The sequence below is a fragment of the Mytilus trossulus genome, chromosome 10 (genome assembly GCF_036588685.1).
Source record: "Mytilus trossulus isolate FHL-02 chromosome 10, PNRI_Mtr1.1.1.hap1, whole genome shotgun sequence".
NCBI lineage: Eukaryota > Metazoa > Mollusca > Bivalvia > Mytilida > Mytilidae > Mytilus > Mytilus trossulus.
The window spans coordinates 63,404,234-63,426,952 of NC_086382.1; the positions used below are offsets into that span (position 1 = coordinate 63,404,234).

Genomic DNA, 22,719 nt, shown 5'->3' on the forward strand with positions numbered 1-22,719 from the left:
TCGAGTTTATCTGTATAAAAATAATTATTTGGATCGAATTATTCAACTGAATGAACGGTTCGTCTTTTATATCGTCAACTATTTTCTATTTCGTAGCTAATGACCTTTAAAATTAATACATATGTATGTTATTGATAAATTTCTGTTTTATGATAGAAAAAAAATAATTTGTCATCGACATGTTTTTACACTATGCTGTATTCAAAATTGTGTTCTAGGTGAAAAGTTATCAAAAACGTCGAAATAAGCATAACGACATCGCTTTATAGACCGTGCAACAAGGATTGTGTATGGTTTTTTTTTTTCGATTTTCAGTTGAAGTTCAACGAGCAAAAGATGTATGCACAAATCCCACAATCTGTAACTTTGCCCCTTTACTTTTACTTGACATTTTTAAAAAAATGTTCCATTTATAATGAAACAATTATGGTGTATGCCTCGCTGTGACGTTGAAACGAAAAACAGCGATAAAATCGTTCTTTTTTTTTTCTTTTAATTTTGTACACATACTGATTTTGTTCATCCTTTCTCTTCTATTGCATTTACCGTTTTAAGGAAGTTTCGTCTTTTTTCTTTTACATGTTTTTTGATTAATATTTACTTATTACCGACGTATAATAAACGCAGTATAACCTCTTTTAAAGAATTAAAAAAAAATGATAGGAAACCCAAACTTTGAAGTAACGCATCACCTTGGAGATGGTTTGAATGCTGCCTGAATGTTCCGTTTTGAGTTTTCCTCAGAGTTCGGATTTTTTGTTATTTTTTTCTCTCAATATTTTCTACACAAGGAAATACCTGTACCAAGAAATTGACTTCACCGTTGTTTTCCATTCGTTTGATGTTTTTTAGCTCTTGATTTTCCCACTTGATAAAGGACTTTTCATTTTGAATTTTCAATGGAGGTCGGTTGTATTGATATTTTACTTTTGTTGTTTCAAAAAGAATAGAAATAGAACGTTTCGCAGTTTTGAAGCTGAAATTGTATGTTTTGTCATAACGTTTGGTTGTCAATTCCTCAGTTCCAATTTCTAGATGTAAGTCAAAATATGACGTAAACTTAATGGTAAACGTTTTGGTGTGCTTTTCAAAAACACATTCATCATTTATATAGGAACCAACTGTGCTTCTATTGTCGCTTCGAGATGAAAAAAATAATATAGGTTCATAGCTTTACTTAACGTGCTCCTATAAAGATGATGACCTCGTACTAAAAAGGAAGGCTACTGTGTTGAACGCACCCATCCAAGTACAATGAAATAAACAATTTTTAGTGAAAGTATCAAATATGTTATCAATCAGTAATAAACTAACATCGAATGACAAACTAGATAGTATGATACATTTGAATTATCGGTAGTTTGAAAATAAGCCTTTTCAAAAAAGAAAAATTCAATCCAAGCGATACACACATCTTTTTTTGCAAAGTTCGTTTCACAATTTGTTTGTATATGCTATCATATGCTATCATGCATTTGATTTGTTTGATTTTTCTTTCTGCATTTTTGTTTTACTCGAAATATGTTTATTCAAACGCATATTTCCACAATTTACAGTTTCGCTTAGGATCTAGGATGTGGTGCTGCTATACAAAATATATAAATCTAAAAATATATTAGTTTTAATATGTAACCAATGTTCATAGTCTTCTACAATTGCGTTTAAATAAATACAATCGACGTACGAAGCCTGGAGGGGGTCACCATCCCAGTAGTCAGCGCTTCTGTGTTGACATGTATTATCATTGATATACTCATAGTTATAGATAAGCAGTTTACAAAACTTGAAATATTTCCGAGGATTATTTTTTCCAGGGAGAGATAACCTTAAGTAAATTTGCCAAAACCTTTCGAACTTGTAATGTCGGTCTATGAATTTTCACTTAATTTCTGTTTAGAATTTATTTACTAACTTTAGCTGAATTTGGCAAAACCTTTCGGATTTGTAATGTTGGTCTATGGATTTTTCAATTAATCTATGTTTATGTTTTACCTTCAACAATCTATAGTTCAATTTTGCACGTAAAAGATTGCTTTGGGAGGACGCAGATGTTCTACTAGGTTTCATAATCAACTTTCGAAAACATTAAAAAGACAGGAACGGACAAGACATTGACGATCCCGAATTGATTCATTTCGTTGATGATGTTGCATAAAATCTTGACTTTTAACTTGGAAATAATTTTTTGTATCCACTTACAGTGACCTAGATTATTAAAGCGTGTAAAATTGACAATTGCATTTTAACATTTTATTTCTGCGTCTGTTACAGTTTGAAAAATCATATTTAATCTTATTTCAAAATCAGTAAAATGTGGAATAAATCTGGATCTCTGTCCTTCTACGAAAGCTGTCAGCTTAATACGAATTTCATCTTGTTTAATATATTCAAATATCGGATAATACGATTCTGTGGTAAAACTACTAAAAGTAGGGATGTTAATTACTTTTAACTAAAATGGTTTGCTTATACTAATTACATTTGTAGTTTTTCAATCAGCTTTCCCTTTGGTCTAAGTGTCTTATTTCAGTTTCAAATGCATGTAACTATGTTATTTCTATAAATATATGTTACCTGCTAATTTCTTTTTTTTAATACAAAGATGTCAATGTTAACTTGGTTGTATTTATTCGTGTTGAAGTTCTAACATTTTAAGTAAACTTGTATTAGTTTCTATTTAAATAACCATGAACCAATTCGATGACCCCTACCTATTTTCACTTAGTAATGCTTGTGTCGTTTTCATAGATATTGGAAATATATGTGTCTGTATGCAATGTACTATGCATCGAAATTTTAGTTTGTCATAATTAGTTTTGAGCTAACTTGTGCTTGAAATAAAATCATGAATTATCGTTCCAAAGTAGCAAAACGACGTTTTTCATTTATAGCCGAAAATAGATTTATCATCATGAATAAATTTTAAAAAAACGCAGTCTTTGCAATGTTTTGCTATTTGGCGTAACATTTCGTTTTCGTTGTTCTACGTATTTGATTAACATTCACAACTCTTCCATTAAAGCTCCATTGGTAAGTTTCGTTTCGTTTACCTAATAATAAGCTTCGTATCTTTGATGAATTCCTTCACGATCTTTGAAAAAATGTTACATTCAAAATAAAAAGAAAATAGATAATGCAGCGTTTTAATAAGAGGATTTTATCAATTCAAATGACAATAGTGACATCACCGAGCAAGGATACGCATAGCCAGTGGTTGCATATCAATAGACAATTACACTTTCGACGCATCTGGTCATGCTCCTTTTGATGTTCATGCTATTTGTATTTGGTTTCTTTATATGTCTTCTCAAACTATTTATTGTAAACAAATATGACTTACTAATACTTGATTTGGTTTTTTTTACCTGATAATTGTAATAAATATTAATGAGATTATAGACAGTTATGTTAAGGTTCACTGCCCTAACACGAATAAGTTGATAGTTCATACGATGACAAATGAGCATAGTACACTTATTGTCGTCACCCTATGAATATCATTGATACCATATAATTGCATTAGAAATTCCAATTCGATAGTGTTAAACGAAGCATAATACACTTTCTAAGACTCCTTATGCACGCCCTGTTCCAATACGAGTGTATGTTGTTCAACATATATGCATAAGAGGAATATTCAATGTCAGAACCCTCTAAAATTTAATGAGAATAAAAGTACCGTTATGAATACTTAACGCCCTACATCATATCGATACTTAAATTCATTAACTGCACAAAGACACGTTATCTCAGACTGGTGAATGCGTTTTCATTTGATTTCATCGTTTTGTCTAGGGAAACATGATTTATCTATTGTTAGTAATTTACTATGAACTGTCTTAATCAACTCTTACATCGAATATTTTGGTCTTCTGTCTTTTTCTTAGTTGTTTGTGAGTTTTCTGTCGGTCTGATGAGGGTCGGGCTGTGTTCAACCGATTCATAATTTGTTCTGATCTTGTGCTGTTACACTATGCTATGTTATAGTTATCTCAGCACCACGGTATCAGGTTATAATATTGATAAGTGCTCCGCAACGTTTCGCCTCGTCAAATTCTGTATTAGGCTGTCATTGTTAAACTGTCCATCATTAATGTTTTCAGTGACATAAACGTTAGTCCTACTCATAAGTTGTGAATGCTTTGAAAGATATTAAAATGATCATTTGTATTGCCTGTCACCTCCTTTTCTATTAACACTTTTTCTTTATTATCCAAAACTACCTTGACAACAACTTTAACCTGAAACTGGACAGACGATTTTCCATGTTCAGTAGACCGTGAAATTGGGGTCAGAACTCTAATTTGACATTTAAATTAAAAAGATCATATCATAAAGAACATATATACTAACTTTCAGGTTGATTGGACTCCAACTTCATCAAAAACTACCTCGACCAAAAACTTTAACCTGGAACTGGACAGACGAACGAACGAAAGGACGAACAGACGGACGAACGGACCCACAGACCCGTAAACATAATGCCCCTCTACTATCTTAGGTGGGGCATAACAATGGGTAACAATCGGCATTTATAAAGGTACTGAAATGCTATTGAAATTTCCATTTATGAACAATAACTTCTATGTCAACATTATCGTTAGCAGTTTTCTGACAATTTCAGCTCAATGACTTAATTGCTGATATTGTCTTTTTAATCAGAACTGTTTTGCTCTTTTCAGGTTTTCTTTATTTTCTATAGTTAGCGACAAAAATCAGTATTATGATTCATGATTAAAAGACAATAACTTATAAGAGTCGGCTTACTTTTACAGCTATGAGATTTATTTTGAAGACGTTATAAAAAATTGTTGAATATAAGCTAATGTACATGTTATTTTTAGCCTTTGGAGCAAAATGGTTGGCATGTAAGACACATATTTTGAACTGTATACCTTAAGGACGAGGGTGTTTCAATTTTGTCTTCATTTTTTCAGTAGTTTCATAGAAGACGTTTTAAATGACAATTTGACAAGAAAGCAGCCAAAGCTAGGCACTTAGTGTTAATATATCTGACCATATGGCCCCAAGGGCCAGGTGAGCTTTAAATACCACATTTTGACAGATATCTGTAGCACATTCTCTCTCAGCATCACGGTCTTCTTTTACAGTTAAATCATGTCATCAAGCCACCATTTTATGAACTACTTCTGCTTTTATTAAAATAACTTCACATCAATAACGGTGTCAATCAATTATTTTTTAGTAAATCAATATGCCATGAAATAAACCAAAATGTAACTATTTTGACTTGTTTCTTATTCAAAATTTAAAAATTCCAGAATTAAGCATCTTATAGTTTAAACATATTTATTCAAATAGTGGATTGGGAAACAAATTGTTGAAACTTATATTAATCCCTTTTGACTTTGCAGATGCAAGTTCTGCCTTGTAAATGGCATTAGCCTGCTTTTTTTTTTAAATCTACAAGGGTGTCTTTTAAGTGAAAGAGATATGGCTGTCTCTAAATACAAGTCAGCCATTTATAGTCTTCTTCCAATGGACTATCATCATTCCTCAAATGGTGTCAAGTTAGAGCCGAAAAATTATGTCCTGAAATTTATTCCCCAGATCTGGTATCAAACAAGGAACTTTTGTGTTAGTAACTTCTATACCACGGCATCTTTTATTAGAAAAGAATTGAATCTAGTTTCTAGAATTCGATTTAAGTCCATAAAATAAATAAAAACATACAATGTGTATAATCATAACTAATTTATTCATAACCTGCCAGTTATCACAGTAAATTACAAAAAAATAACTAAAGATATATAAAACAAAATCTGGCAAAATTAAAACAAATATATAGAGAATAAAAAGGGTACATATTTTCCTGCATACAAGCACCTTTCAATAAAATGTGTCTCTTACATACTAATATAGTGTAAAGAGATTTTTTATGTGAAAAATTCAGCAGTAGGAAGATAATAGTTAACACAAATGTAAAAGGCATTAACTTTTTTTGTAAATTCATAATTAACACAATTACCTTAAGTTAGTTAGCCAATTAGCACCTATTGGTTAAAATTCATTTGATATGTAACAATACCCACGGATTATATTGTTGACCACACTGCCTAAAAGTCTGAACTATAGACATTGTACGTCAAATATCAGTAATTTAGTACTGGCATGAAAATACGGATTTTTTGTGTTATTAAAATTTGCTGTTACAAAATATTAGAAATTATTAAAAATTAAGGAATGTATCTCCCTCATGCAAAGCTCTGATTCCTTTCACGAATTTGGCTATACTTTTTGGACCTTTTGGATTATAGCTCTTCATCTTTTATATATGCTTTGGATTTCAAATGTTTTGGCGACGAGCATCACTGAAGAGACATGTATTGTCGAAATGCGCATCTGGTGCAACAAAATTGGTACCGTTGATTTTATTACATCATCTTCTTTTTTACGTTACTAGAGTTTAATAAGTATGATCAAACATTGAATTATTTTTAGTTTTCAGTGCAAGAAGTTTAATAAATACTCTGAATATGTAAATCATTCAGCTGAAAACATTTGTGGTTTTGATTTTAAAGGATTTTATTAATCAATGAAAACAAGTAAAAATAGCACCTAGCAAAACAACTCACTAAACACTTTGGTACACATGTTAACATGATTGTCTGATTTCAACTTAATGGAGATGAAGGACTCATGATTTCCACATTCACTTAAGGTAACATATTGTTTTACATTATCAATTCCCTAAAGTAAAATAGTGTTTGATCCATGTAAAAAAAGTTGAACTTATTAGACAAATCAATCTTCATTTTCAAAATCTAATCTTTATATTTTCAGTAAATCAAATAATGGAATAAAGAGCATAACAGTAAGATGAATATCACCATCACATGTGGTTATATTATGCAGTCTATGTTTCATAAATCAACAGCCAAAGCCCGGCCATGAAATGTTTTGAATCAAACAGTAAAAATAATATAATCACATTATTAATTTAACAATTTACTCCAGACTTTTTTATCTATCATAAAAACTGTTATTGATCACTAGTTATGACCCCACTCCAGATCTTATAGTTTTAGAAGCAGTACAAAGAACATAGAAGGAACTGAAGTTGTTAAGGACTCAGTATAAGTATTTGGCAAAAAAAAAGTAGAACTTTGAAAACTAAAAATTTGGAACACAATGTATCTAGATAAAGGTTGATGCCATATATCAAGCTTTGACTAGACATTCACGCTTAAAATGTAACAAAAATCAGTTATAGATAAAACAGTACCCTGTTGAAGGTATATACCAGATGTCAAACAATAGTTTCTTCCTTTAGAGCAGGGTAATAAACGCAAACACATTTCAACAACAACTGTTGATGCAATTAAAGTTTGAGTTTCATAAAATGTTCCAGGTTTTTACATGTGTAGTAACCTATGGTCTACTTGCTCCTTTATAGCTCATACCAATTATGATGTATTTTTAAGTTTCCATGTATATATCATTAAAATAAATAAAACAATATAAATTACTTATTAAATTTAACTGAAACATAACTAGTAATCTATGATCATTTGGATTTCTGTCTTTGCAACACAGAAAATTGAGATTTTTTTTTTTAAATACTACTCTATTTATTGTACTTCAAAGATTCAGCCCTAATTCATCAATCCCAAATCTATCATAAATTATGTTCTGTCATTATAATGTCTTCCTTTTATAACAAAGGTTTTGGCTTAGCAGGAGAAAAGCCATCTGTACTGCCCACTCCATCACTAAATCTTTTGTACTTATGATCAATAGGCATTCCTGGAATAAAGAGAAATATGCATGTTAATCAATCCAACATAGAGATATCAAATGGGTCTTGAAATAATAAAGTTGATTTTTCATTTATTGAAAGTTTATTAAATTTTGCATATATTTCACTCAGGGGCATGCACTTCCAGAAATTAATTAATGAAGCACATTTTTTTCTGCATTAAAGCATCATAAATATAACTTGAGTCAATCATTATATATCGTGGGTCAAAACCATTTTCTGATGCAAAGCTGTTTTGGCAAACTTTTAAACCTATTACTTTAACATTCACAAACAGGACCATATATACCAATATATGTACATTGTCAGAAAATATAAAATTTATTTGTATGAGCTTAAGAAACAGGACGAAAAAAGCGAAGCTCCTTTGAGCTTTTCTCCTGTTTCGTACCGAGTACAAATAAATTTTATATTTACTGACAATGTAAATATATTGTGTTTATCCTAAAATTACTCCCAAAACTTAAAAATTTAGTTACCAAATCAAAATCATTGTCTGTAATTTCTCAAAGAAATCGACATAGTTGAAAGGCAGACTGCAAAGAGGACCCAAAAACCAACTGGTTAGGAAACAGAAATATTCATATTACAGCTTGCTCAACATAGGAGTTGGGTAACAGGAGACTTTATTTGTACAAGTACAAGTACAAATAAAGCAAAAATTTATTTATATACCTGTTTTTTGTACAATAGTTGGCTAATTGAAGGATAAATATATATGTTTGGATACCTACCTGCTATATATTCTATAAGTGGCACAGCTATGGCATTATATTTGCTGATAAGACGACCCCAGAATGTGTTCATATGTTTATCATGCTTTACGTCTTCTTCTTCGTGATAGAAAAATGAGCCCCATCCCTTAGATAATAGGAAGGACTCTTCTTCTGGATCAATATATAAATTAACCTGTAAAAACAAATCATACCTTTATGTAAAACATATTAAAGTTCTAATCTTAAATTGTTTTTTTCTTAATCTTAACCATGACATTCATAATACAATAAGATCTAAACCATGACATTCAAGATAAAATAAAATCTAAACATTATGTGAAACAAAAATTAAGTTTGAAATACCATAAGCTTTTTTTTCCCGCTTAAAATCAGTAAAAAAAAAAATTCTCAATAAAAATATTTTTGAATCTTACATCTCTTTTTGGTTTTTGACTGTTGCTGTATCATCACATTCAAGATCTTTTGGTGTTAGGTGATATCCCTCTGCTTCCATTTCCTCCAACACTAATACTACATCCCATCCAGCATAGTTGTTGGCAGGGAAACTGTCAGAACATAAACTATCACCAAAATACACAACCTAAAATAAAACAGGGAAACTGTCAGAACATAAACCAAATCACCAAAATACACTATCTGAAAATTATTAAAATACATAAAACTCTGCACACATTATTCTGCGTTTAACTTAATAGTTTTGGTTGATTTGTGTTTTAAGTTTGATGTTGTTTGATTTTCTAGGTATCTTAATTTACAATAAAACATTGACCAATCAATACATAACTGGGTGAATAGAGAATTCATAGTGAATACCCATGCATGGATTAATATATTTGTAATTGTTATAAATAAAAGCTGAAGAGAAAAATAAGAACTGTCAAATATGTAATAGATTATAAGTCTGGATGTAAGTTATTAAGGCCGGATCAAGCACTAAGGAATGATATATAATGCATTGAGATACAGATACCATGACAACACTTCTCTTACAAGGATCTCATAAAGCCTACAGAATCATCAAAAAACTCTGGTTTCTGATTTGAAGAGGTTTAGAAATCCTTTGTAATAATGATATGCCCTGTCCAAAATTCACTTATATTATAATTACATGTACAGAAATAAAACCAATAGTCACTGTGGTAAGATCCTTGAAACCTAAGTGGGGTCACAGGATCAGTATTTAATTCAGACTCCAATGCATTTGTACTAATATTAACAAAATTTTCTCTAATGTTTTCAATATTTTCACATTTTCCAGCCGATTTTGATAAATTGCTCTCATGACTAGTGAAATATCTGTTCTTGGCAAATGATTTGTTGAAATCTTATTATGAAATCAAATTTTCTTGCTTTCTTTTAAATTTTCTATTGTGATTTTACGAAAGACGTCAACCATGCCTGATAACCTTGCATATAAAGAACACAACTTTCTGAAATGGTAGAATAAAATCACTAGAGAAACAGATTCAACCAATATAACTCCACTCTCAACAGTTAAATTCTATTTATCTTAAAGACTTGTCAAGCCTTGCTCTTTTATATAATGCCACTGAGTGGTGAAATCTATATATACCTCTAAGATATATTAGTTAGGATACTCTATTTTGTCAGCCTTCAAAAACTGCTGTATTCTGATTTCACTTTAAAATAATATTTTTTAATTTGTTTGAAATTATTGAAGTTTTTTCTGTAACTACGGTCCTGGGAATGTTTTGTTACTGATACATACATTTCCCTTGAAACAAGTATGAAACTTTACCTTAGGTTTAACTCTCTGTGTTTGCTGTGATATAAACTTCATGAGATCAGGATGATTACCCATGGAATAACATGTTTTGGCTTGTAATTCTGTAACAGGAGTAGTTTCAAAATGGCCATCTAAAACAAATATGATTTTCATCAAATCTCAGACAATCTTTTAATATTAATAACGAAATGGTTTATTTAGTATAAAGTTGTTGAGTTAGGGACAAACAACTGATATGAATCTGAATCTGTAATTAAAACACTGATTAAGTTGTTGCTAGTTTGCAAATGAGTACAAGTTAAATATGGTAGCTACATACCAATATTTATTGACTCCACAAATACACCTTATTCTGTAAGCACATAATTTTATTATCAAATTACTGTTTTCATTATACTCAACATTATCAGACATTTTTAAACCAATTTTCAAACTATTTTTGTTCTGCTTGTTCCAGCAACAGACAAAATTATTATCTAAATTCAGAATAATACATGGAAAAATTACAAACTTGTTAATTGGTAATGTTTTCTTTTGAAAAATATTCTTGTGAAATGACACATCTGAATGCAGATCCAAGTAAAGCTTTGTTGGTAATGGGACCCTGACTGCCAGGGATTAATCTCTTAGTAAGTAACAGACGAAATCTTTATTTCAAAATCAGAAAACTAAATATGAAAAAACACTGTTAAGTTATTCACTTCATCTATCTTTAGTAATATACTGTAAACCAACTAATTTTGGGAGTAATTCATTTTCACAACTTCCTCGAGAAGAAAAAAAATAAAACGAATATAAATCATTGTGACAATCGAAAACCCGGATCTTTCCTCGTCCTGTTAATTTGACAATTGCTCAATTTGATCATCACAATTTGAGATAGAAAAGGCTAAATGCGAAATAAAGTTAATGTATCCACGAAAATAAGTTGGTTTACAGTATGTGACTATCTCAGGGTTTTGTCCACTTTATTTCCTTGCTTACCTAGACCTAGAAATGAATTCCCATCAGTGAAGAAGGCTGGCTTCTTTGCATTAAATAAAAATATATCAAAATATTGTTGCCAATCTGATCTGGAATTATATAAAATGAATAATGTCATGGCACATAACAAAGTTGCGACTGCAAACTACTGTGGATTCATTATTATTCGTTGGATACCAATTTTCGTGGGTTTCGTGGATATAGGTGAACCACGAATTTAAATGTTCAACGAAATAAACATATTTTCATTAGGCTCTTGGCAAAACCACGAATTCAAATATCCACGAAACTGCAAGTTTTCAGCAATCCACGAAAATTGAGACCCACGAAAATAAATGAATCCACAGTACAACAAATAGCAATCTTCTCATTTAAATGTTGCAAGTCTATCTGACCTATATAATAATCAATCTCTCCAATATTTGACCTGAGATATTATCTTTTTTTATTATCAATCTTTTAGCTGGCTACTAAAATTTTGATGATAATTTTTATGCTTAGGTTTCGAGAGATTGGTTAGCAAACAGACTGGTTGAATTATAAAAAAAAAAAATTCAGATGCTGAAGTGGCAAAGTCAAAAGTTTCATTCATATACTACATTATCATATTCCAACAAAATTGGGTTTTTTTTCCATATCAAAGAATTTTAAGTTAGCAGGAAGTTTAATCCTACATGAACATATTACTCGTCTGAAGTTTCGTTTGCATGAGCACTCAAATACAATTCCTATACTGTAGATTTATTTATTTTCGTGGATTACAGTTTTTGTAAATTGAGGAAAAAATTTAATTCATGTATATTTGGTTTATGCAAAGTCTGCATAGATAAGCAAAGTCTGCATAGATGCCTATATATAAAATGTATACTCTCAAAATCAAAGAAAATTCTTATTTAAACAATAATAGTTAATACACAATATTTTTAAACATTTTAAAAATATTTCTCAAAAGAGATCTTCAAATGGCAAACTATTTTCAGGAACATAAAGACGATGATTGTTTCAGCTATTATAAAAATATAGCATATATACCAATACACATAATTAACAGCGCCTGGTGATGTTTAACAGCCTGACCGGTTTCAGTCCATAAAGGACCTTCATCAGAGGCAGAATGGTGGATTAATGTTTGCACCCTATTTATATAGATATGGTAACCCGGGTTGAGTTGACTAGCGGTTGAGTTAACCGGTGAAAAATCCCAGTGGGATTTTCCATGGTTACAGTTATCTATATTTAGCTAATGTTGATGTTACAGTTAACTTTTTGACATGTTATGGTAAACATTTTTACATTATACGGTAAACATGTGACCTGGTGATATAACCATATTTGGGCTTTAGCATTGGGTAAAGGGTGTTTTAATAATTCAAGAAGTACATGGTAATTGTTTCAGCTATTATTTTAAAAAGTTTCTTATTATTACTGACTCAGGATTATTTATCATCTTATATTTTTTCAGACAGTTATGCTAATGACATCAACTTGATATTGAAATAATTTTTTGGATAAAATAACAAAAAGGTTTACTTTTACATTTTGTGACATGGATGGAGAATTGTCTCATTGGCACTCATACCACATATTCTTATATCTAAATTACCTACTTGATCAATACAAAAGAATAAATCAAATAATTACCCTAAAACAACCTTCAAAACTGTAGTAGCAAAATCATGAGCTGATGATGTCATTAAGAAGACAACTTTTCCCTGCTTTTTTAACTCCAGTAGCCATTGTTTAACACCGTCACTACAAGGTTGTAAAAACTTCTCCGGATTTCTTTTAAGTGAAGGGAAAAAATAACCAGTCTCCTCTGAAAATTAGGAAATTTAAGAATTAAGAAAACATTATTTATGGATATTTGTATCATACAATTTTTTTTAAATGGGGAATGTGTCCATGGCACACAGATGATGCCCCTGCTTGTATACAGAATTTTAAAGGGACATAACTCAAAAACTGTAAAATTGATGCTACCTTAAATTCCAACTTGATCTGAATATTGTGGTAATAAACATTGTGTATAAGATTTCTTACGTTAAGTTGAGGCAGACTAATGTTAAATAACAGAAATGAAAAATTCAGCAATTTTTCCATTTGTAAAGGGGCATAACTCTAGAATGGTAAAAGTGACCACACCAAAATTCAAATTTGATCTGCATTTAATGGTAATAGGCATTGTGTATAGTTTTTATACCATTTGGTTGGTTATACGTTAGGAAGAGAAGGGAAATGTAAAATTCAGCAATTTTTTCATTGGTAAAGGAGCATAACTCTAGAATGGTAAAAGTGACCACAACCAAAATTCAAACTTGATTTACATTTTGTTGTAATTAGCATTGTGTAAAAGTTTTATAATATTTGGTTGAGGTAAACTAAATTTAGAGAACAGAAAAGAACTGTTGGGACGTACCCACTTACTGACTAACATGGGTTAAACTAAATGCCACCTCCTCTACGGTGGGGCATAAAAATTGAGATATTCAAATCCTCATGCAACCACTGGTTCAATCAAGAAGACAAATCCTAGCAATAAAAATGTTTTGTTTAAATTGTTTCTGATGGTTAAAACATGTCTTTTTGGAAAAAGTATTAAGCACAATATATAGTTTAAACAGAGCCCTAGTTACCTTCAACTTGTTTGAGAACTTATCTGATCAGAATAAATAGCAATACAGTTGATGAATCTAAGACATAAGTTTCAATATGCGAGTTCCGGGATACAGTTTTCAGATGAATCTGTCATGTGACTTCCAACACCGTGTTACAAAATGTATGCATTGTCATTTCCAACACATGTTGAGCAAACAGGTGAAAAAGTTTGATTTTATACTGCACAAAATATTTTGTAGGTAATGAGATAAAAGCATGCAAAATTGTAAATCTATTCCGGTGAAAGACATGATTCCAGAATCGAAATGACGTATTTGAGTTAACCACAAATTATGAGACGTGTATGCAATCAATGCAGCTCAGTTAAATGTAATAATCAATGGAACATTATGAGTCTCCTGGTTAGAGTTTTGTAGTTTATTTTCAAGTAAAAATAATTTGACGACATAAATTAAAATTGTGTTGATACCTGCAAAGGCTTTAGGTATATAATTATGTCCTAAAGAGGCATAGACATCTTGCCAAAAAGTATATTTCTCTTGAGGACCATCCTGAAATGATATAAAATTGATTTAGTACACTTCTAAATATATCTCATCTAAAACAAAATGGCAATACATAGTCCCCTTCCTGTAAAATAATCATTGAATTGGAACAAAATTATTACTTGATCTATAACTATAGAGTTCACATGGTGTAAAAGTACCAGCTATTATCCAAATAATTTCTAATAATATCAATAAAATGTCATTCAAACTAGTTTTAAAGTGATGCTAGTGTATCAACCTTGTATTCTGTCAATTTAAATTTGCTAAAATCGGATTCATTTCAACACAGAATGGTACGGAATACAAACAGGGTAATAGAAAAATGGCACTGATTTCATTCCCAAATTCAAAAACCATATTATAAAACACTTCACATCAAATAAATCAAACTTATTTTGGTCATCCTATAGCTATAATTATGTCAAAATATAGCTACTTTGTGATTAAACTTGTTTTTATTTAGGATCAGAATTATGTTTTTAATTTATTAAGCAGTTCTTATAGTTCTCGGTCAGACCCTACCAAAATCCATAAATCTGACAAAGTGTCAGGTAGTCCGAGTTTTATCAATTTTATACTAAAAAGCTGATCAGATATATTAACTGTTAGATATACTGTTCCCAGAGTCGGGTTGTTGTCTCTTTGACACCTTCTCCTTTCATTCTCAATTTTATTTGTTGAACATTTAAAACTGTAGTTTCCCTATACTGACAAAACCAACAAAAACTGGTAGCCAACAAATAATAATGAATTCATAGTATTTGATTTAATGAGAAGATTTACAATTAATTAACATACCTTCTGGTCAATGTAATCTACTACATGGGCACACAATACAGCAGAAGGTATATCAAAGTAATTCTCAAAAAATCTGTATTTAAGTTTACCTGTAAAATAAAGCGCTAATTTCCCATAACTGTATATTTAAAGTTCAACAGCTATAGGAAGACAACTGTGTTGTACATTTGATATATATGTGTATATGGTTTTGCTTTCAACTTTAATTTGATATCAGAAAAATTTAGAGTTAAAATCCATATATATGGGAACATCAACTATTAGCTATTGTAATATCATAGGTAGAAGTATGAATATGAAGTACAGGATATAATTCACATCTATAAATTTTACTTTTTTTTTCAGAATAGAAGCCAATTCAACGCTAATAATTATGCAACTTTTCTTTTCCTATATCAACTAAAATTTAATCTATAATCATGATTCTCTAATTCTTCATGAATTTATCCCTTTCTGCACCCATTGTATAAAAAAGTTTAATCAATGTGTGGTTCGTTTGATCTCAATACAGTGAAACCTGGGTAAACCGAACCCTGATAAAACCGAATTTCAGTTAAAACTGAACAGTTTTCAAAGTCCCACAAAATTTCCCTATCATTTAACGTTAATCTAACCTGAAAAAAAATGAACCCTGTCAACACCGAATTCCGAACGCTTTTTGAATGCTCGTTAGGTAATTTGTATCTAAAAATTACCTGTCAAAATCGATCAATACAAATCAAAACAATAAAATATTATTAATGATTTGCATGATTTAATTAAACAAACACAGAATGGCAGAGTTTCCCGGAGGGTATTTGAGGTTTAATGAACTTGTGAGTTGTTATTACAAACTAATTAGCATGTCTGTGTCATGTATAAAGTGATTTTTTTTATAAAGAAACGTTCAACTGGTCAGCTTCCCCCATCGCCGATAATGACAAGAAAGGAACTTTCCCACAGATCAATTAAATAATTACGGCCACAAAATTGCAACTGACATTCTGTAGCTAAAGTCTTGAATTAAATAATAGTTTTAAAGCCTTTCACTGGATTAAGAAGTCGCGGAACACAACAAGGTCAATGAATTTCGATTTCTGGAGTCCCTTAAGAGGCCTCATATATTTCATTCGTGCTCCCGAAGACTTCCATTAGCTATTAAGCAACGATAAAGTCCGAGAATAAACTGGACCCCTGCTGTTGTTTCACTGTTATCGTGTGCTGAAGTATCAATCAGCGGGTGACCAGTTTAGTCCGATAACTCGGGTGTACAATGACGTTCCCTATTCAACTACGGAATCGTAATTTGACAGTGACTGTGACTGTGAATCTGAATTGGTCAGTGCATTTAATGGATTAAAAATTATTTCTAAAAGGTAAAATTGTTCCACGTCGGACATCTCCCAACGACGAGCTTGATTGACGGGGTGGCGTATGATTCATAAACAAACATGTAGCACATTAAAACGGCTATCTTGATCTTCTTTATTTTTACATTTACAACTAAATCAACACAAAAATAAACTGTCGTCTGTTGTGTCACCTATAATCCCTTGTCAGTAAATGCCCAAAATTATTTTGATGTCGACTTCTGTTTACTTCTACAATCCGAGCACCTGTGAAAACCGAGCAAAACGCAAAGTCCCGTGGGTGTTCGGTTTGGACAGGTTTCACTGTACTTCATTGGTTGAAATCCGATTATGACGTCGAATTGTTTGCTTTCCTCTGAATTTCCTATTGTGACGGCATGAAAAAAGGCCACCATGCCTGATGATGTCACATAGAAAGAACACATGTTTTTACAGATCAGTTGCAAAGAAGGAAAAAGTTTGTCTGTGTTTTGTTTGAAAATCATTAGAGAAACAGATTCCACCACCAAATCTCTTGTAATACGATATTTATTCACTCTCGACAGTTAAATTTTAAATATTTAAAACGCTCAGCTTTTAAATTTGAAAATTTAACTGGCTCGAGTGGATAAACATCGTATCACACTCGATGCAGTGGTAAAATCTATAATAATCAATCAATGTTCAACTGTTGATATTTACATATAGATTCAAAATCTTAGTTCTGTCCTTCTCCACATATGTTCAAGGGAGCTTTCCATTTAAATTGACACATACAAATTATTATTTTTTTATTCTGTTTCCCTTACATCGTGTTTATTAATTAGAAATAAGAAGATGAGGTATGAGTACAAGTGAAACAACTCTTTCATCCAAGTCACAATGTGTAAAAGTAAACCATTATAGGTCAAAGTATGGCCTTCATCACAGAGCCTTGGCTAAAACAAGCTTCAAGCACAAAGAAAGAAAGTGTGGAAAACTGATTTGAAAGGAGGACAGAGTGCAAACATAAAGTCCCCTTTGACTTCATTGGTCGGGGACAAATAAACAACTAGGAGACTAAACACATTACTGTAAATACACAAATTATTGCGTGCATTTATTATTGCAATTTTGTCATTTAAGACTTAAATGCCATTGTATTTATAACAATTTTGAGAAAATCCTGTTTAATGCAAATGAAACATTTCAAAATGCGTGTTTAAATTATTGCGTTTACAACTCTGTCACATTTTTCGCAATAATAAAAACCTTGCAATAATTTCTGAATTCACTAAAAAATTAAGTTCTAACATTTTGAGAAAGATATTCTCATTTAAGTTTCACTGTATAATAATTACCATCAGAACTTTTGACATTATCTTTAGCCTCCTGGAAATGTTCCCAGTGTAAATCTGCTCCATATGTCTTCTTTAATTCATCTTTTGTTAACATTTTTGTCCCATGACTTGCTCTGAAAAACAAATTCCGGAAATCATAAGTATCCCTGCATTCCCAGGAGCCGCCTGTACAACACCAACAAAAAAAGTAAAAAGCACTTTTTTTTTCCTTTTTTTATCCTGTTAAAAAAAATTAGGTCTCACACTAAAAAAAACTGTATTATCTTTTAAAAGAATTGATGAAAAATTCACACATATTTCTTTTCATCAAAAGTTTAGAGAAAGTTGTACAAGGATTACATGAATACTTGACTGTTATGGATATTATATAGAAATAGAGAAGTTTTTTAATACTATATATCTAACTTTTTAACTAATGATTTCCAGAATATTCATGAAATAAAAAAATTAAGACATTTCAGGGTTTAATATCGTCCATTGAAAAACTGACATAAGTGATATTTAAAAATTACCTCAAAACTTTACCGTCATGAGACAGTTTAAGAATGTTTCCTTTATCTGCATCCAAAAACAATCCTTTACAGCTGTAAAATAATGATATCAAATATAAGTATAAATTGCCAGAATATAGTAACTACATACCTGACAATTGTCACTATTTGAGGGGGATTTCCCTCATGAACTTGATGAAAGCTCCAAAATGCAATTTTGAAATGTTGGCAGGTAGGTTACTTTTAAGATATATATCATGTCTATGTTTAGTGTTATCTTAAATATTCCAAACACCATTTTAGAACGAAAAATAAATGATATAATCTGCTGTGTACTGATGTTTTGTGTGCAATGATTTATACCAATATCAAAGTATTCAAATTGATATATATATATATGAAAAAGTAGCTTGAGTGCCAATGTGAAAACTCTAAATCCAAAGTCACAATTTGTAAAAGACAAAAACAATTATAGGTCAAAGTATGGTCATCAACATGGAGTCTTTGAGAATATTCAAAAGCTTGCAATACACCTGTTTCTTAGCTGATATTATCTATATAAAATTTGTACATATATATATTCATGTATTGTCTAATTGACCTGTTCATTTTCAGAGAACCATATGTAGTCATAACCGAATAACTACGTGTATATATGTAATAGTCTGTTCATTCAAAAACACATGCAGCAAACTGATTTGTCATTACAACAGTACAACATGTACAAAGAAATAATAATTCCATGAACTTTTTGAGCAGCTGTCACAAATTTACCCTAAATAACCTATTGCCAAGCATATCAACATTGTTTATGGTTTATGAGTAAAATCATCAGACAGCATTGCCTTCATCTAGACATTTTTCATCAAAGAACCCACAAAAAGTCCCACATATATATAGCTTACAACGAAATACAAAATATTTTATTTTGAAAGAAAGCTTGATTATGAGAATTAGTCAATAATAGTAAAGATACAACAAAGAATAACATTTAAACAATCTCACTGCACAATTAATACTAAAAGTATCAAAATATTGTGTGTTCCAAGGGGGATCACTCTAGCATGTCTAGTATACTTACATGAAATCTTTATGCAAAGCTATGTCATCTTTGAGTTTTTTATCATAACCTTTTGTCTTGATGAGTGCTTCACATGCTCCTTCATATGCAAGCTGAAAAGAATATAAAATGACTAGAGGTATAATATAGATCTGTTGAGTTTGGATTAATGAAAACACAGATTAAATAAAAGTAAAGATTGTCTTTGTAATGTAAATATATTTATCCCCATTTAGAGTAATTTCTCGCAATTTGATTGGCTGATATTGTCCTAATAAATTTCAGTATAATTTTTTATCACGTCAATTGGAATTATCTCCCTTATTTATTACGTCAATTGAAATTATCTCCTTGATACCATTGACCTAATAAAAAAACAAAATTCACAGTTTAAGATTAAATATCTAAAATATATTTGTTGATATTGTCCTAATATTTATTTGAATATTATAATATGTCATATAACAAAATCAGGATAAATTTCGTTACACAGTGTTCAATTGTCCTAATATACGGAATTTATCGGGTCAATAAAATTCTTGTATTAGGACAATTGCACACTGTGTAACTAATAAACCGATAACAATGTGATAGGTACCAATTATAAGCCTCAGGTATCTTCAATCAGTTAAGAAAAGATGTCTTTCCTTTAATAAACTGAAAGGAAGCTGTACTTTTTCCACTGTGTATCATCAGTACAGTGGATATATATAGGTACTAACCAAGCGGGCATGATCCATTTTGAAATTACATTGTAACGAAAATCTTTGTTTTGCTTTATCATTGTTAAATGTACATTTCTCATCATTTGAAATTCCTGCTCCCAAGTAATTTTCACATCAATTTTTTCCTTTTTATAAAACAACTTTGATATTCTAATAAGAACAATTAACTTGTTCATTCTCAATACTTTTGAATGTCAACACCAACTTTCAATTTCCATACAGTTGCAGAGACATTTACATGTTTTATCTGAAAGAAGGCTTATACAGGGCAAAAGTAAAAGTTACTAATCATAAACCTACCTGTGATTACTCATTCCTTGAAATTGTTTGGGTAATAAACGAGTATGAAAATAAAGTTTTTGTGTATGCACCGTACAGAAGGATTTATGTGGTCAGCTAAACACTGTACACAACTCTCTTTTCAGAATAAAATATAGAAAATTAACATATGTATGAAAGATTTCAAAGCCAATTATTAAAACAGCTATACTTATTACACACACACACAGTGGCCTTCTATCAAAAAAAGAGTTGCAATGAATATAGAATTATACCAGATGAGACGAGTGCCAACTTCTTTGTCAAGTATGTTTTAAGTAATCATACTTGTTTTGGGAAAATAATGAGACCAAATCATTTCTTGAAACAACAATTATATTGGTATTATGTGAACAAAACAAATTTTTTTGTTACTTTGTAAGGTCAAAATCGCTCACGTCCGCTTGGTTACTTCCTATATCCACTGTACGATGATGCACAGTGTTTACATTTAGTTTTTGTAAAACAATTGAAAAATGTATTTTTTTTCAGGAAAGTATTATTTTTAAATAATTTTTAAATAATCAATGTTTTAAAGTCAGCAATATACAATGATATATGTCATTCAGACTTTATAAGTATCATTTGGATAAGGACGGGGTCATACAGTCATTTTTTTACCCCAAATTTACTACATGTATCAGGACGATCATATCTATATAGAGAAAAAGTAACAGGTTTGGAGGAAATACTTATTATAGTTAAAATTATTCACCAGATCATTCAAGTTACAACATTATATTTTCAAAGGCTTTATGAAGACAAAATAATTAATGGTTGAATGACGTGCTTAGAAGGCCTATTATGAATGATTTGGATAACAGAAATAGGTGTGTTATATCAAGGGCGTATAACTAATGTTTATCATATACTTAGCATTGATATGATAGCTTTTGCATATGTGTAATGAGAGGAAGTACACAAGCTATAATTTCCCACCCGGGCTGATAACCCATATCAGGTGCATCTCGTGCACAAAACCAATAATAGTGCATGGCCATCTCGTGCAAGTTACTTCTGGTGTTTCCCGTATCGGTTTGTTCCTTTCCTTTGAGAGGTCAGACATTTTTTATGACGACGTCGAAATTTACAGGAACTTTTGTGGGGATAGTTTAGTACTTGCTAACAAAATGCCATTGACAAGTATGAATCATTTTATAGTACAACAAACATGGAGTAATAATGATCATAAAACTCTTTCAAATTTTCAATGTTTCAAAATGCCTCTATAGGAAATGTTACCATAAATATATATGAAGGTAGCGGCGATGCTGTTGTTGGACAATTATAGTATATTTGTTTCATAATTTAACTCCTTTAATAAGTTTTTGACTGTTTTAGTTATTGCATTTCTTTATTTTCCTTACATAAAACTATCTCCACTTTCCTGCGGGACCACCGGAAGGAGCTCTTCAATGTCACTGGCTTTCCCAACTGTATTGTCGGAAGTATATGATAAAGCGATTAATACATGGCCTTTTCCATATCAGCCTGGGTATCATCCCTCGACCTATATCAGCACCTGAACTCTGTCTTGGCCTGATATGGGGGTCTCGGGATGATACCCAGGCTGATATGGAAAAGGCCATGTATTGATCTCCATCCAATATACATCCTTGGTTTTATGAGGGGGGATAGAACCTTTATCGGGACTCCGGGATGGGGTGTTTTTAAGCTCGGGATTTCGGGATTGACCCTTTCGGGCTCCAGGAATCCTTTATTTCGGATTTCGGGACGTCGGGATTTACTTTATTTAAATTTGGGACCTCGGGATTTCGTTTTTTTAAGTCCGGGATTTCGGGATCAGGACCCCTCCTATCCCCCCTCTTTTATATAATTTTGACTATAATTCAATGTAGTTTTTATGGGATAACGAAATGCACCCGAAGCTCTCGTCCAGGTGATATTTCTCAAATATACGAGTTAGGTACGTTGAGTTATATAGACCCCCTTACGCATGTTAATTAAGATATAATGGGGGTGGGGGTTTAGACACAAGTGCCTACAGTGTTCAACTGTGTTGAGCTGTTAGTTACTTATTTTTTTCTTACACGACAAAGTTCTGTAAGTTTATATTTAGCAAGGGTGTGATCTAAGTCAAAACCATAAGCATCATAATCTGTCAAACAGAATGTCATGTCTTTAAACTGGCGGTGTGGTGCAGTGAGGCAAAATAACTTTCGTGTGATGAAATGTTTGGTCGGCTGAAACATTAGAGTTATCTCCCATGTAAAATGATACAGGACA

At 31.2% G+C, this 22,719-nt stretch overlaps 1 protein-coding gene across 2 annotated transcripts; it reads right to left on the reverse strand.

The window, feature by feature from the left end:
- Positions 1-7,390: 7,390 nt before the first annotated feature.
- On the reverse strand, positions 7,391-22,719 carry LOC134688367 (5'-nucleotidase domain-containing protein 1-like). 2 transcript variants are annotated; one of them, XM_063549029.1, is made up of 12 exons: positions 22,524-22,719; positions 19,451-19,542; positions 18,391-18,462; positions 17,879-17,991; positions 15,211-15,299; positions 14,334-14,415; positions 12,890-13,064; positions 11,249-11,337; positions 10,277-10,395; positions 8,931-9,097; positions 8,515-8,708; positions 7,391-7,767 (listed from the first exon to the last, which is right to left on the reverse strand). In XM_063549029.1, exons 1-12 carry the CDS (start codon positions 22,683-22,685, stop codon positions 7,676-7,678), a joined length of 1,446 nt encoding a protein of 481 aa, XP_063405099.1. In that variant the 5' UTR covers positions 22,686-22,719; the 3' UTR covers positions 7,391-7,675. The 2 variants fall into 2 exon arrangements, 1 of the variants encoding a protein (XP_063405099.1); XR_010101802.1 differs by having other exon boundaries at positions 7,584-7,767; positions 8,515-8,689.